Here is a 13,991-nt window from a genome sequence, read left to right as displayed (position 1 = left end):
GGTAAATGCTTTGGGGAACATAGAACCAGATCTGTCACAGCGTAAAAAATATCTCCATATTATTTGCTTGCATTGCTTCTTTCCCTGTGGGGTCCTCCATACTCACAGTCAACCTTCTCTCTTGTCACTGAAGGGCTTTTATTTCCTCCCTAACCTTGAGCTGTGCTCCGTTCTTTGATTCCTGCCTCCTTCCCTTTTCTTTGAGCCCCCTCTGCTTTCAGCTGAACTCATAAATCCACCCTTATGTTTACAACTCTCCTGTGAATATGTATGTTTCTGCTGGGGAGCAGCGCAGCGCCGGGAGTCAGTGATCAATATCTGGCTTTCTGAAGGTTATATGGTCAACTCTCACTTTCCTGGCTTGCAGTCGAAGGCATTTATGACTCTAATGGAGTTTTTCTACATTGTCTTGTCTAAGAATATAAAAAGAAAAAGTAATAACACTCTGTAAAAACGTCTTACCAAGTATTTTTATTCTAGTTTCCAGTTCAAATATCTTAGTACACTTGAAATAAGACAAAACGAACTTACAAGAAACTTTTCGGTAAGAAATAGGAGCTTTTGTACATCAAAAATTCCTGTATATTGCAAAACAAGTACAAGTTCCACAAGCAGATTATTTCACTTATAAGAAGACATTTTTCCCATAAGTGAAAAAAATTTGCCAGTGGAACTAATACTTTTTATTACTAGTTTATATTATTAAGAACATGAAGAAATTATTACCTTAAAATAAGCTCCTGTATGTTGCTGAAAAGTTACTTGTACATCAGATTTGTTTTACTTCAAGAGCACTAAGATGCTAGAAACTAGAGCAAAAGTACTTGGTAACATTCTGTGTTTTTGCAGTGTTCCTCTTGAACGTCTCCACATTTCGTAACCTTGAATCCACAAACTTCAATTAGATTTATTCTGATTTCTTTTGATAGATCAGCACAAAGTAGTTGATCATTGTAAAATAAATGGAAAGTGCAACATAATTTTTAAATTTCTCATTCTTGCCCCAAAACAAAAGTCTATCACTGCAAATACAAATGTGTTTCTACCAGGTTTTTTGTTCCTCTTCGGTTTTTCAGAATACTTAGGTCAGATTTACTTTGGGGATTTGTTAAGCTTGATAGGCAGTGTCAGTTTTTTAACTCACAGAGCAGTTGACTGTACTGGATTTTATTTATGCGTATCTGGATAAAAGGGGCTCAGTAGAAATACTGCCCAAATCCACACCACGTTTATGCTTTTATTAGTAAAAAAAAACATTGAAATACAAATCCAATCAAACTTATGATCATAACACTACAAAACATTAATAAGTTCCTTGAATGTAAAATGTGGTGATATCTGCTTGTGTGTTGCAGCTGGTTTGGAGAAGCAGTGTGAGCTGACCTGCAGACCTGTCGGTTATCGGTTTTATGTTCGCCTGGCGGAGCGCGTCAGAGACGGCACCCCCTGCTTCAACACTAGTGCCAACGACGTGTGTGTGGAGGGACAATGTCTGGTGAGTTAATTCCGCTGTTTGTGCGTGGAAGATTGTTTTTCAGGTGTCGGAACGTGATACCCAACTGTCTCGCCGTGGTTGCAGTAAACCAGAACCTGGCTGTCCTAAAATGTCTGCCTCACATCTGGATGCTGGTTTAAGCCTGCCATTCAGAATCAGACAGCCCTCTTCAAGGGCCTCTTTTCTCTGTGTCTTCTCTCTCATTTACACTCCCACTCTCTGATTTCACCCTCATTCCACTTCTCTGCATCTGGCAGGAATCTTGCAAGTGTTAATTACCAATTTACACAACTAACAGTGCAATAAACACTAAAATTGAATGTGATTTGTTAAAGGTTATCTATTGTACTTTATTGAACAGGTTGAATAGGAATATGGGCTATAGAAAACATGTCCATTGCTTTTTTTTGCACAAAATCATTGTTATTTTAGTCTGGTCCATTCTGCCTATTTTGAGCTTCTTTCAGAATGAGATGTTTTAGTTCCTCAAGCCACTTTAAATCCAAATAAGTTGCTCCTGACCATGCACCACCCAACTCCGCATTTACACTCGCATGTGAAAATGGCTGGAAACAGATGCGCAATTATACAACCGCATATCTTTGAAAAGCAGTAGTAGGGCCTCCTGCACAACCAACAAGGATACAACATGTGGTTTCTGGATGGTAAGTTAACAACGAAACAGATTTTACCAGCCGTTTTACAACTCATTCAGCAGTAAAACCAGCGACCAAACGTGCTGGAGCTCCACTTAGGTTGCTAGGTAACAGGGCTGGGTTTGGCTGGGGTTGCTAAATAACAGCACAGTGCCCAACAAATGTGATTTAACAGTCATGAGGCTTTTAAAACAGGTAATTTTCTAGGTACCGAAAAACACTAAAATTAACCAGTTGCCACAAAAACGACTTGGTGTTTTTTTAAGCACCACTTTTACAAGCAGTTGAGACCCAAGTGGGAGTATGCAAAAGTGGAAAATTTTGCATATTAGGTCCCCCTTTCACAAGCACTTCCTCCAGTGTCACTTGTCTGAAACTATTTTCCCCACTGTCTTCCACCAGACTGAAGGTTGTGATGGCATTCTGGGTTCCAGTGCTGTGATCGACAAGTGCGGAGTGTGCGGCGGGCGGGACCGCTCCTGTCGAAAGGTAACTGGAAGCTTACCAAATGGCACCGTTCCCCTCGGCTACCACAAGATCGTGGACATCCCGCCGGGAGCCACATTCATTACCATCACGGAGAGACGAGCGAGCCCCAACTACCTGGGTGAGATCTAACAGACAAACAAATTCCTACACACACTCACCCCTGTGCGTCTTGAGATTTGATTCCCCAGACTGGCTGCAGATCCAGTTATAAGTGAAGTGTTGGCGGGCAAAGTGCAGCTTTGGCCTGCGATCATGTGTGTGCTGGCTTCATTTAAGAGTTTGTGGTATTGCAGATTTAGGCCAAGTACAGCTTGTATTGCTGGAGTTGTAAGGAATCAGTGAAGTGTGTGTATGTTTGTCTCTGCCGCCTCCTGTTTGTCTGTCTGGGAGTGTGTTTGAACAGAGGAAGGGGCTTCTAGGACTTGGCCAGGCTTCACTGGGCTCTAAATGCAAAAAGTAAATTTTCTCCTGAATCTATCTGCCATTTCCCGCGTCTTTTCCCCCAGCGATAAGGAGCGGCACCGGGGCGTCCGTGGTGAACGGGGGCTGGGCTGTTGACGCTCCAGGAGATTACCAGGCAGGTGGGACTACTTTTACCTACACCCAACCCAGAGCACAGGCGGAGGGGGAGGAAGAGAAAGGCGAGTCCCTGAGGGCGCGGGGACCCACCACAACACAGCTGCAGCTTTATGTAAGCACTGAAGCACAGGAAGGCATTTATTTCAACCCTGCAAATAAACACAGAGCAGGCCACTGCTGTGACAGGAGCTCAAGCAGACTGAAAGCTTCTGAAATAAAATTTTGCTGATATTAGTGCCCTGGAGAAACAATTCTAGCAATCTTATCCAGAAGAGGAGGATTCAAAACCACAACGTTTGTATCTTTATATGATTAAACAAATTCATGACCAAAATAAGAACTTTAATATCAAATACTCAAAACTTTTCTAAAATAAACTTTACAAATAAAAATTGTGTTTATGTGCAATTTTCCTTCGAAAGATGTTTTTGAAGTGGGGTTCTTCAGAGGTATAAACAGCTGTCAGTATTTTACCTTCATACAACATTAATCAGCATCATCTTAACAACAGAACAGAGATCTTAGACATCTTAACTTTAAATGTTTCATAGAGGAGCGCTGTTGTGGGAATTTTATGGAGGCAGAGTTTCAGAAAGAGCAGGAGTTTTTAGAGAAACAGGCCCAATTTCAAAGCGTTAAATCACAAAGTCAAATTTCTTATAAGTCATATTTGGTATATATAACAGTTTTGTAACAACTGAGGGTAACAGTTACTTGATTGTGCAATAAATGGCACTATTTGCCTGAAAAATACATAATACCGTCCCTTTAAGTAAGAAAATAAGGTGAAAAGATGCAGATTACATACAGATGAAGGTTTGTGGATGCAGCAGGATGGAGTTGATTCCCTTAGAGAAAGAACTAAGCACACAGAACAGAAGTCATAGTATATTTGACCAGGCATGCAGTTTTTGCTCTTTTTTTGCTCGGTAATAAATAATAGTAGAGGTAGATGACTAAAAATGGAGGAAGAAGGGTAATTAAAGTGATTTAGGGGCTACTGCTCCTGAGATATAGCATTAAAAAGATTGTGTGATGCTCATTTGCTGAGGGTCCGGACAGCCAAGTTTTAGCATTACGACAGCTTACAGGCAGCTACATTAAGGCTTAGCCTAAAACCACATCATACTGCCCAGGGCTCAATATTAACAGCCTCACCCAGAGATTTCAATAAACTCCAGAGCTCATTTCATTCCAATAGCTTTATTTATTCACATCAAAGTCTGCTGCCAAATATGTCAGATGAAGTTGCTTTACAGTTTCTGCTGATTAAATCTATAATTAGAGTAACTGCTGAAGTGGAGCTACAGGGTTTGCAGCATCACGTTGAAATCCTGGGCAGGGCATCGCTGACACACACGTTTCTGTGTTTGCCATGTTTGTTCTCATATCCAGATAATTTACCAGAAGGATAACCCCGGCGTCGACTACGAGTTTTACATCCCGGTGGAGAACAAAGATGGAGACAAGGAGAGGCTGCCGGAGAACGAGACGCCCAGAGAGTCACCCAGGGAGAGAGTGAGGGAGCGGGAGCCAGTGAGGGCCCCGCTTCGCGGTAAGACGAACTGCTTTTAACTTATATACTCTTCTTTTCAGTAACTGAGACACAGTTTAAATCTAACAGAGCATCATAGGGAGTCATTTTTTCCAAATTACTCAAGGCAGCGTCGCTGTGAGCTCTGATTGATGCCTCTTTGGATTAGGACGGGCGAGGCTGTGGGCCGTGTGGGTGGGATTCTAGTCCCAGGGTGTTTTCATGTATCTGTTTGCCCTTGACCCAGATGTGAGGCTATCAGCCCAACATGTTTGCCATCATGAGACCCTGACCTCATCGTGATTTCATTATCCACTGACTCATGTCGCCTTCCTCTTATTCTACATATTTCAGCGTGTTTAGCTTTTTTCCTCACACACTTTATCTCTCACATTTCTTTCCCTCTATATATCTACAGTACTTTCTAACTTCTCCTCCACCTTTCCTGCCATTCCTTATTTATCTTTGTTTATCTTTTGTCCCAGGTTCCCTCACAGTTTCAGCAGAAAACCCTCCTCCTGTGTCAGATCCTTCTCTCCACTCCTTGTCATCCTCCTCGGCCTCGTCGCCTGCCTTCCCTCCTCCGTCCTTTGATCGCTGGTCACCTGACAGGACGCGCCCTCGGGGATCCGCGCCCAATAGAAATGCTCGGATCCCCCCTCGGACTGACCTGCCGCCGGACACCCAGCTGCCGTTTGTGTGGAAGAGAGGCACCCTCACCGAGTGCTCTGCGACTTGTGGCAGAGGTAGATAATCTCATTTACAGTTTACACACATCTGCCTGGTTCTTTATAATTATTTGGATTATACAATGTCTCCCTCCTCAGGTTGTTGTATGCAAGTGCAAGAGCAATTAAGAATAAATCCTGATTTATTCTTATTCTTTCTCTCTGAGCAGGTTCTCAGCACAGAGACGTAATATGTGTGAACCGACACACAGAGGAAGAAGTTGCAGAGGGAAACTGTGACTCTGCAGCCAAACCTACTGCACAGGAGGAGTCCTGTAACACACAACCCTGCCCTCCTTTGTAAGCAAAATTAAGATTTTTAAAATATTATTTAGAGTTAGATTGTTGCTCTATGTCAGGCGCGTCAAACTCATTTTCATTTTGGGACACAACAAGATTAAAAAGGACTGGTCTGATGAGTATTTCTTAAAATTAAATAATATTTAACATCTTTTCACATTAATGTAACTTGGCATGATACAGACAAAACTGCTTTGATTTGATTGCTAAAATAATATTTAAGCACACAACTGTTTGGTTCTGTTATGCAGCCCTGTAGTATTTAGAGGGCCACATAAACAGTTATGGTGGGCCAGATTTGGCCCCTGCGTCTCGAGTTTGATACTTGTGCTGTATATAGTGCTTTGCAAAATTATTCACACTTTTATTTCACATTTTATTATGTTACAACCACATACGTCAATGTATTTATTGTCATTTTATGATAAATTTTAAAACAATCTTCTCACAAGTTATGCAGACTAAAATAAAACATGTAAAAATAAGTGTTCTTCATACAAAAGTTGTAATTTCTTCAAGTTAAAGGTACAATGTTCAGACACTTCCTGTGTGTGTTGTGTGTTTGTTAGCTGGGAGGCCAGTGCATGGTCGGAGTGCAGCGTGTCCTGTGGGCCGGGTGTGCAGCAGAGGCAGCTGCAGTGCAGGCAGAGCTTTGGGTCTCGCTCCACCATGGTCCACCCTCAGCGCTGCGCCCACCTCACCCAACCTGACTCCACGCAGGTCTGCCAGCTCCGCCTCTGCTCCCACTGGGAGGTCAGCACCAACTGGAGCACGGTGGGTCAACAAAAGCAAAGCTTTAATTTCACTTTAATGTCACCTGTAGGGCTGTGCAGTAAATCAATAGCAACATATATTGCGTTAGATACGTGATCAAAGTCAACAGATAATGCGTCTGATAAAATTTCAATAATTTTACTGAACTCCGATCCAGAACCGCGCAGCATTCTGGGGGATGTAGGCAGAGGAAAGAGTTTAGCCGCTCAGCCTCTCACAGTCAGCCAAACAAAATGAGTGGCATCAACTCTTTGGTTATTTAGCAACAACATGTTGAGTAACTTGTGGTTACTTAGCAACAACTTGTTTAGTAACTTGTGGTTACTTAGCAACAACTTGTTGAGCAACTTGTGGTTACTTAGCAACAACTTGTCGAGCAACTTGCAACAATGCAAGGTTTCACTAAAGAGCCCTGCTTAATTATTTGATTAAATAAAGAGTCATAATTCTGCTACGATTGTACTATTTAATTATTTTATTACATAATGTGTTATAATTGTACATTTATAAACCAATATGCTATGTTGTTAATGTTATATTAAGTCTGTGTAACTGTTTTTGTAATAAATGGGGTTTTTTTATGATGTGGACCCCAGGATGAGTAGCCATTGTCACGGCAATGGCTAATGGGGGTACAAATAAACTAACAAACAAACTAACAAATCCACCATGCATAATATCTGCTTAAAATAAACAATGTGGAGTGAAGACTGGATAAATCAGGACAAAAAAACTAATCAATAATTATCAACATTAACTGATATGAAACATTTATATCGTGACATAGCCGTCATGTCACTGTATCGCACCATAAATCAAGGCAGGCTCTTAGTCGAGAACAGAGCTGAATGGCATCATAATGACTCATTGGAACAATCCAAGTGAACTCAAAGTGTGATTTCTTCATCAGTGCTCTGTGGACTGTGGCATGGGAAGAAGAACACGCAGCGTGCGCTGCCTCAGCGATCAGGGCAGCGTTGTGAACGACAACGAGTGCAACTCTCGGCTCCGCCCAGATGGAAGCGAGGAGTGCAACATGGGGCCCTGCGTCACCAACTGGTACTTCACCGAGTGGTCCAACACTGTGAGTAGCACACAGAGAAATGGAGGAACACGTACGCTCGCCGCTGTAACCTTCAACATTGTCTCCCACTCTGTGGCCTCAGTGTTCAGCGCAGTGCGGCCCTGGGGTGCAGAAGAGAGAAGTGGTGTGTCTCACCCGGGGAGGGGTGAGAGATGGAGGAGGAGGGGGCGACTGTGTTGCCGAAAAACCAGCAGAACTGAAGGCCTGTAATAAGGGGCCTTGTGTGCCAGTGAAGATGTGGTACAGCAGCCCCTGGACAGAGGTAGGATGGATGGACCGCTATGTTTGTGTCAAACATTTTTATATATTTCTAATGCTCTTCAATTGAAAATTCTAATGCATGTATAAAAGGATACATAGCAATTTGTAACACTGTGAGACATTAAATAATTAAATTTATTAGTGGATTTAGTCATAGTCAGGTGACACAGATGACAGCATCAATGTGAAAACCTGTTGTATTGATGAAAACTGCAAAATGATGCTGAATCAAAAAAATGGAACGTAATATTCTTCATGTAAAAAAGGAGCAGTGAATTTGACTGCCATCTATGCTGTCAAATGTGACTGGAAACCCAAACGTATGTAAATAGAAAATGTTTGAAATCTCAGCATGTAACACCGAATACATTATTGCTTCACAGATGTTTGCGAAACACATTGATATAGCACAATATTCATCTTCGGCAGTTTTTCTCATTTTGGACTTTGAAGAATGCTGATATATGTTATAAAGGACAAAAATCAATGTCAATTTTTACAAGAACCCCAACAAATCTGATAAATTGCATATTCAGCAACAAATAAGGATAAAAAAAATAATAAAAATGTCCTGTCGTGTTAGGGATGAAGCGAAACGATCAGTTTCCTTGGGAAACATTTCTAAACTTCACATCCTCCAGGCCAAAGCAGAGAGGAAACATCTGGTTTGTTTTAGGTGTGTTTGTTATAAACAGTGGGATTATCCTGATGTATTTATCATTTGTTTCGCAGCAAAATGTATTGTTACTTGGTCAGAGATGCTGAAAGTCTAGATTTTCACCTCACTTAAAACATTTTGTGCCTCGTGGTGTGAAAAATGCAACTTAAAGGGATTCTGAACAATTAAATAAAGAACTCGTAAAAATTTGCCTCCTTTAGCTCTCAGCGTTGAAAACTAAACTCATGATGCTAAGTTTCTATTTTATAAGAATGTACGTTTTAAATTGAAACTGTTTGCATTCACCATTTTGTTAACTGGTGAAATAAAGATTAATAATTGTGATTTTGTTAACATTTTATGTTTCTCGGCTTTTGGAGGAAAACAGAATTGTACTCTATTATCTCTTTAATATTTGACTAATGTGAGGTATTTCTTCAGTGTAATGTCCATTGCGGGGATGGAAGTCAGCGACGGGAAATCATTTGTGTTCAGAAGTTGGGCAATGATTTTACCGTCGTGCCGTCTACTGAGTGCGCACATCTGGAGAAGCCTGCAGCTGTCCAGGAGTGCAGCATGGCGGAGTGCCGGCCTCAGTGGTTCACCACAGAATGGAGCGCGGTAAGAGACGGACAAAACATGTTTTAGATTTATTTATAGATGTTTTTGTTTTGTTTTGCCAGTGCAGACATCACTGGAGTAAAAGATGAGACGTGACCCTACAATGAGAAGATGTTAGTTGTTAATGGTTCTTGTAAAATGGCTGAATATAAAGACTTCTTTACTGTGACTAGCGAAGGGACTGGGACTAATTGTATTCCCTGGTTCTTTTTCTCTCTTTCATATTTTCACTGTATTTATGTTTTGCCACTCTGCTGCTACAAGACCAACACAAGTTAATCATAGTGGTGTAGAGAAATGTGAATAATGGTAAAAAAAACCCAAAAAACTTTTTGGGAGTTTGCACATCATGAAACTAAAATTTAATTGTCTGCAAAATAGCTCCGTTTCAGTTGGATTGGATACAAAACGTTTTGAATATCACTTTTCTATTTTGCCTCAAATGTTCACCTGTTTTCAGGACTGCAGATTGACTTTGACTAGGCCATTCTACCACTATGACAGTGTTAGATCTATACCTTCTAACTATTCTAACTATTGTAGCTCCAACTGTATTTAGGTCAGTTTTTCTAGGATTTTCCTGTAGCTCCATCCATTTTCCTGTTATTTTGATCAGCTCCCCTATTCCTGCTGAAGAAATGCATCCCTGCAGCATGATGCTGCCACCACCATGTGTTACAGTAAGAATAGAGTTGACAGGTTGATATGTAGTGTTAGTTTTCCTCCACCTTTTTTGCTCAGCCTCATTTTGGTCTGAATGGCTTTGTTCTTCCATAAAGGCAAGATTTGTGAAGTACATTACCTTTTGTTGGTTGCACAAGATTTTATTTAGGGATATTAAAATAAAGAAGATTGAATACAAATAGAAGCCACACTTTTCAGAATTTTACTTGTAAAACCTTTTGCATTTTCTCAACTTGATTGTTACATGTGCTGCTTTGTGGGTTCGTAATAGAATGAGGAACCTCATTATTCCTCATATATTGATAGTCTATGATTTTCACTCTGCATGTGTGTGTTTTTTGTTGTCAGTGTTCTCGTTCATGTGGAAAAGGCTTACAGGTGAGAGAGGTTCGCTGTCTAACACCAGACAAAGAGCACAGCCTAGCATGCGATCCCAGTACCAAACCTGAGCAGGAACAGATCTGCAACACCATACCCTGCGGCCCGCAAGTTGCAGGTGAGTGACTCATGCAGTCACGCATCTTCTGGTCTTTATCCGCTCTAACCTGTCCCTAATTCTCTCCGTTTGCAGATAAAAACTGTCGGGACAGGCGTGATAATTGCCTGATGGTGGTGCAAGCCAGAATGTGCGTCTACTCTTACTACAAGATGGCGTGCTGCGCCTCCTGCACACAGAGCGCCCTGCGTGCCAAGAGGCATTGAGCAGCCAGTTCACCGGAGGAGGGGGTAAAGGTCAAGACAAGTGATCACTCTTGAAGGATGAGTCTGCAGGAATGTACAGCCCAGGGTTGACGTGGCATCCACAAAACAGTTAGCTATTTCCTCCTGACTTTTTCAGGTAAAACACTGTGAGAACAGATAATTCCTTCTACTAGTACTCAGTCACATGTGACAAACTGTGACCTCCTTCCTCTGAGCTATCTTGACTTCTATCTGCAGTAAATGATGCACCATTGGTGCTTGCTGTAATTTACACTAATTTCTGTGACTGTCAGGTTGTAGTGGAACAGTCTCACTGAGGACATAGACGCTTCAGCAGCTAACTTTACCTTTTTTAACATCCTTCCCAATTCACAACATGGCAAATGTAAATAAAATATTATAATATTATTGGATTTACTGTTCAGAATCTTGTGTTGCAGTATAAATGCAGTAGATCTGTTAGAGTAGCAGCTATGAAATTGCTTCCCGCAAAGCTAGAAGGATTTTACTTTACATGTTGAAGCTCTTTTATCCTGTTTGCCAAAAAATACTTCTTAAAGTGTCCTTCTATTCAGTACTTGGACAGTTCGAACCAAAGGGGTGGGGTAAGCATGACAGTAAGTGACCAAATACAAGGCAATGGAAAGGTGGATGGGAGTCTCCATGTATACGATGGATAATTTACACAGATGTTATGACAGAGCAGGTTCTTGTTTTTTTGTGGGGGTGGGGTTTTTGTTATTTACTGTGACATATCGTGCCGTTTTCCCTGATTAATAATTGAGTTGTCTTCTAGCAATGTCTAAAACGCTTGAAAAAAATCTGCTCTAAATAATTAATTTACTAAAATCCAAACAGAATGATTCCCCTCAACATACTTTGCTTAAATTGTGAGTTTCTCTGCTTCCAAAAGGAACCCAATGGCTTTCAAAAACAGCCTATATGTGAGGACTGATGTTTGCAGTTCATTTCTTTCTCTTTTTTTTTTTTAAACAAATCTGAAGATCTGTCAAGAACTTTCAATTATTCATATCAAGTCTGATGAAAGGACTTATCTAATAATTACTTATTCCACTTATTTGTATTTTATATTTCCAAACAATGACATCAACAAACAATGACTGAGCTACATCAGCTACAAGAGAAGAAAAAAGAAGTAACTTCTTAAAACATCTGGGGCAGAATGTGTTCTGCAACATAAATCACTCCATACAGATTGATTGAGTTACTTTCTAAGGTAAGGTTAGTTTTTGATAATGCATAAAACCCTTTCTGACAGCATCAAATGCACAATTTGTTTTGGACTTTGAGCTGCTTTGCAACATCTTCGTACCTTCTGAACTTTTTTCGTTACATTACAACCAGAAATATCAAAGCATTTTACCAGGATTTTATGTGCTAGACCAAGCAGGACATAATTGTGAAATAGTATCTCTGACCAGGTTTCACCTTTTTGTTAAAGAAATGCATGGCCACAGCAGAATCCTTCCACCACCATGCTTCACAGTGTGGACGAGATGTTCAAGGGTGTGAATTGTTAGTTTTTCTCCAATGCTTATACTTTTATGACCTCACCCTGCTTTAAAAATTTCCATATAGCTTAATATTTGACCTGTCTCCATGGTGCAGTTTATTCACTATTGTTCTCTAACGAACCTCTGAGTACTTAACAGAATAGCTGGATTTATATTAAATTAAATTACTCCTAAATTGTCTTCTAAAATGAGTTCTAGGGGAATCAGAGCAAAGAGGTTTTCGGATTTTTATTTACAAAGGAATTTATTCCCTCCATGTCACAATTATGTACCACTTTGTGTTGGTCTATCACACAAAATCTCAATAAAAATACTGTGACTTTGGTTGTAATGTGACAAAACTTTGCAAGTTGCTGTATAATATGTTATTCTACAACTTGTTGCTGTAAACCTCTGCATCTCATCACCTTCTTTGGAGAGGATGATGAATTCAGAATCTCAGTGAGGCTTAAAAAGCTGCTTTCTTTCATGCAATAGTCTTTTAAGCACTCTCACTATAAGACATGGATCAAATTCTTTTTTATGCATTTCAATATTTTGCACATCAAAGATGCAAACTCTGTATATAAGTGCGAGTACCTTCTTTCCCTTTCCTTTACCTCCCACGCCTCCCAACGTGACACAAACTCACGCCCCATCAAACAAGAGGAATCTGTATATTTGTCAGATATGTTTTAATGTCTGTAATTATTTTTAAACATTTATCCTTTAATGTTAGTTATCTGGCGTGCCGTTACGCTCCTCATATACCCATATCTAACTAATAAATAAGTGACATAATGGTGTGCCTCAATTATGACTGAGCTGCGTGTGTGTGGGTGTGTGTGTACGGCTGTGGCTTTGAATGTGTTATTCTTGCCTTTAATCCTTTGTAGTATAAATTACATTTTATATATGTACAACCACAAAAAAATGATAGTTATTTATCTATGATCTGAAGAAAGTGTAATTTATTTTCTGTCCTAAGGAGCTGTAGGATTTTTTTTTCTGCTTACATCAGAGTTTTTCAGGATGTTTTTATTGCTATACAGACATTTTTTATCATTCAAAATCATAAAACAGTGTGGGAAATGTATATGTCGAAGTTTCATTTTAAATAAAACTGATATAACAGAAAAATAAAGAGGTGTGTGACAATTATTCCTGTGCTGTGAAGGAGGAGTACCTCTTTTGTCCAAATGGTGGCACCATTGAGTCTGTAAATTACTCCCATTTTGCCTACAGACTGGTTGCTTATTTTCAATATTCTAGTAAAATTGTTAAATGTGCAAAAATATATTATATATCAACTTTCAAACAACTTTCCCATTTCTCTTTCCCTTCTCTCAGCTGAGAAGAAAAACACATTTCGCTTTGATGAAAATTATTTTTGCAAATGTTTGTACCTTAAATTCCTTTATATTACAAAGAATCAAATGGCATATTAATTACACAAAAGTTGTTATAATATTTTTGAAAAAAGCATTTAAAATAAATGCCTCTTGAACACTCCTGTAAAAAAATATTTGCCCCATTGCAGATTATTTTTACTGTTTTTTACTTTTTTAATTATACTTAAATATTTCAGATAAATTAGACTAGTTTTAAAATCACACAAAGATAACCTGAGTTATCTCTGATAACTCAGGTTATCTCTGATAACTCTGTTATCTCTGATAACTCAGGTTATAACTCAAAGAAAATGCAGTTTTGTTTTCAAAACTGCATTTTGAAAACAAAATGCAGTTTTCAAATGATGATTTCATTCATTAACAGAGAAAAGTATTCAAACTGACCTGATTCTAGGTTGGCTTGGATGGCAGTGACAATGTTAACGAGTCTTTTTCTCTGCTGTGGGGAAATGTTGCCCCACTCTTCTTTGCAGAATTAATTTAATCCAGAAACTTTGGAG

The 13,991-nt window shown here is 39.7% G+C and overlaps 1 protein-coding gene across 1 annotated transcript in view; it reads left to right on the top strand.

Annotated features, from left to right (window-relative positions):
* The window catches only part of adamtsl4 (ADAMTS-like 4), a 46,019-nt gene extending 32,796 nt beyond the window's left edge, over window positions 1–13,223 (top strand). Inside the window, exons 6-17 of the mRNA XM_032557167.1 lie at window positions 1,356–1,495; window positions 2,554–2,758; window positions 3,147–3,331; window positions 4,615–4,774; window positions 5,239–5,499; window positions 5,652–5,781; window positions 6,351–6,555; window positions 7,466–7,639; window positions 7,722–7,901; window positions 9,000–9,179; window positions 10,212–10,359; window positions 10,435–13,223. Coding sequence (XP_032413058.1) covers window positions 1,356–1,495; window positions 2,554–2,758; window positions 3,147–3,331; window positions 4,615–4,774; window positions 5,239–5,499; window positions 5,652–5,781; window positions 6,351–6,555; window positions 7,466–7,639; window positions 7,722–7,901; window positions 9,000–9,179; window positions 10,212–10,359; window positions 10,435–10,565 — 2,099 coding nt within the window. The 3' untranslated portion in view covers window positions 10,566–13,223. The remainder of the gene's footprint in view (window positions 1–1,355; window positions 1,496–2,553; window positions 2,759–3,146; window positions 3,332–4,614; window positions 4,775–5,238; window positions 5,500–5,651; window positions 5,782–6,350; window positions 6,556–7,465; window positions 7,640–7,721; window positions 7,902–8,999; window positions 9,180–10,211; window positions 10,360–10,434) is intronic.
* The last annotated feature ends 768 nt before the right edge of the window (window positions 13,224–13,991 follow it).

Source organism: Xiphophorus hellerii, chromosome 3, assembly GCF_003331165.1.
Source record: "Xiphophorus hellerii strain 12219 chromosome 3, Xiphophorus_hellerii-4.1, whole genome shotgun sequence".
Taxonomy (NCBI): domain Eukaryota; kingdom Metazoa; phylum Chordata; class Actinopteri; order Cyprinodontiformes; family Poeciliidae; genus Xiphophorus; species Xiphophorus hellerii.
The sequence above is the reverse complement of the archived record's forward strand: the minus strand, read 5'-3'. Positions and strand labels throughout refer to the sequence as shown.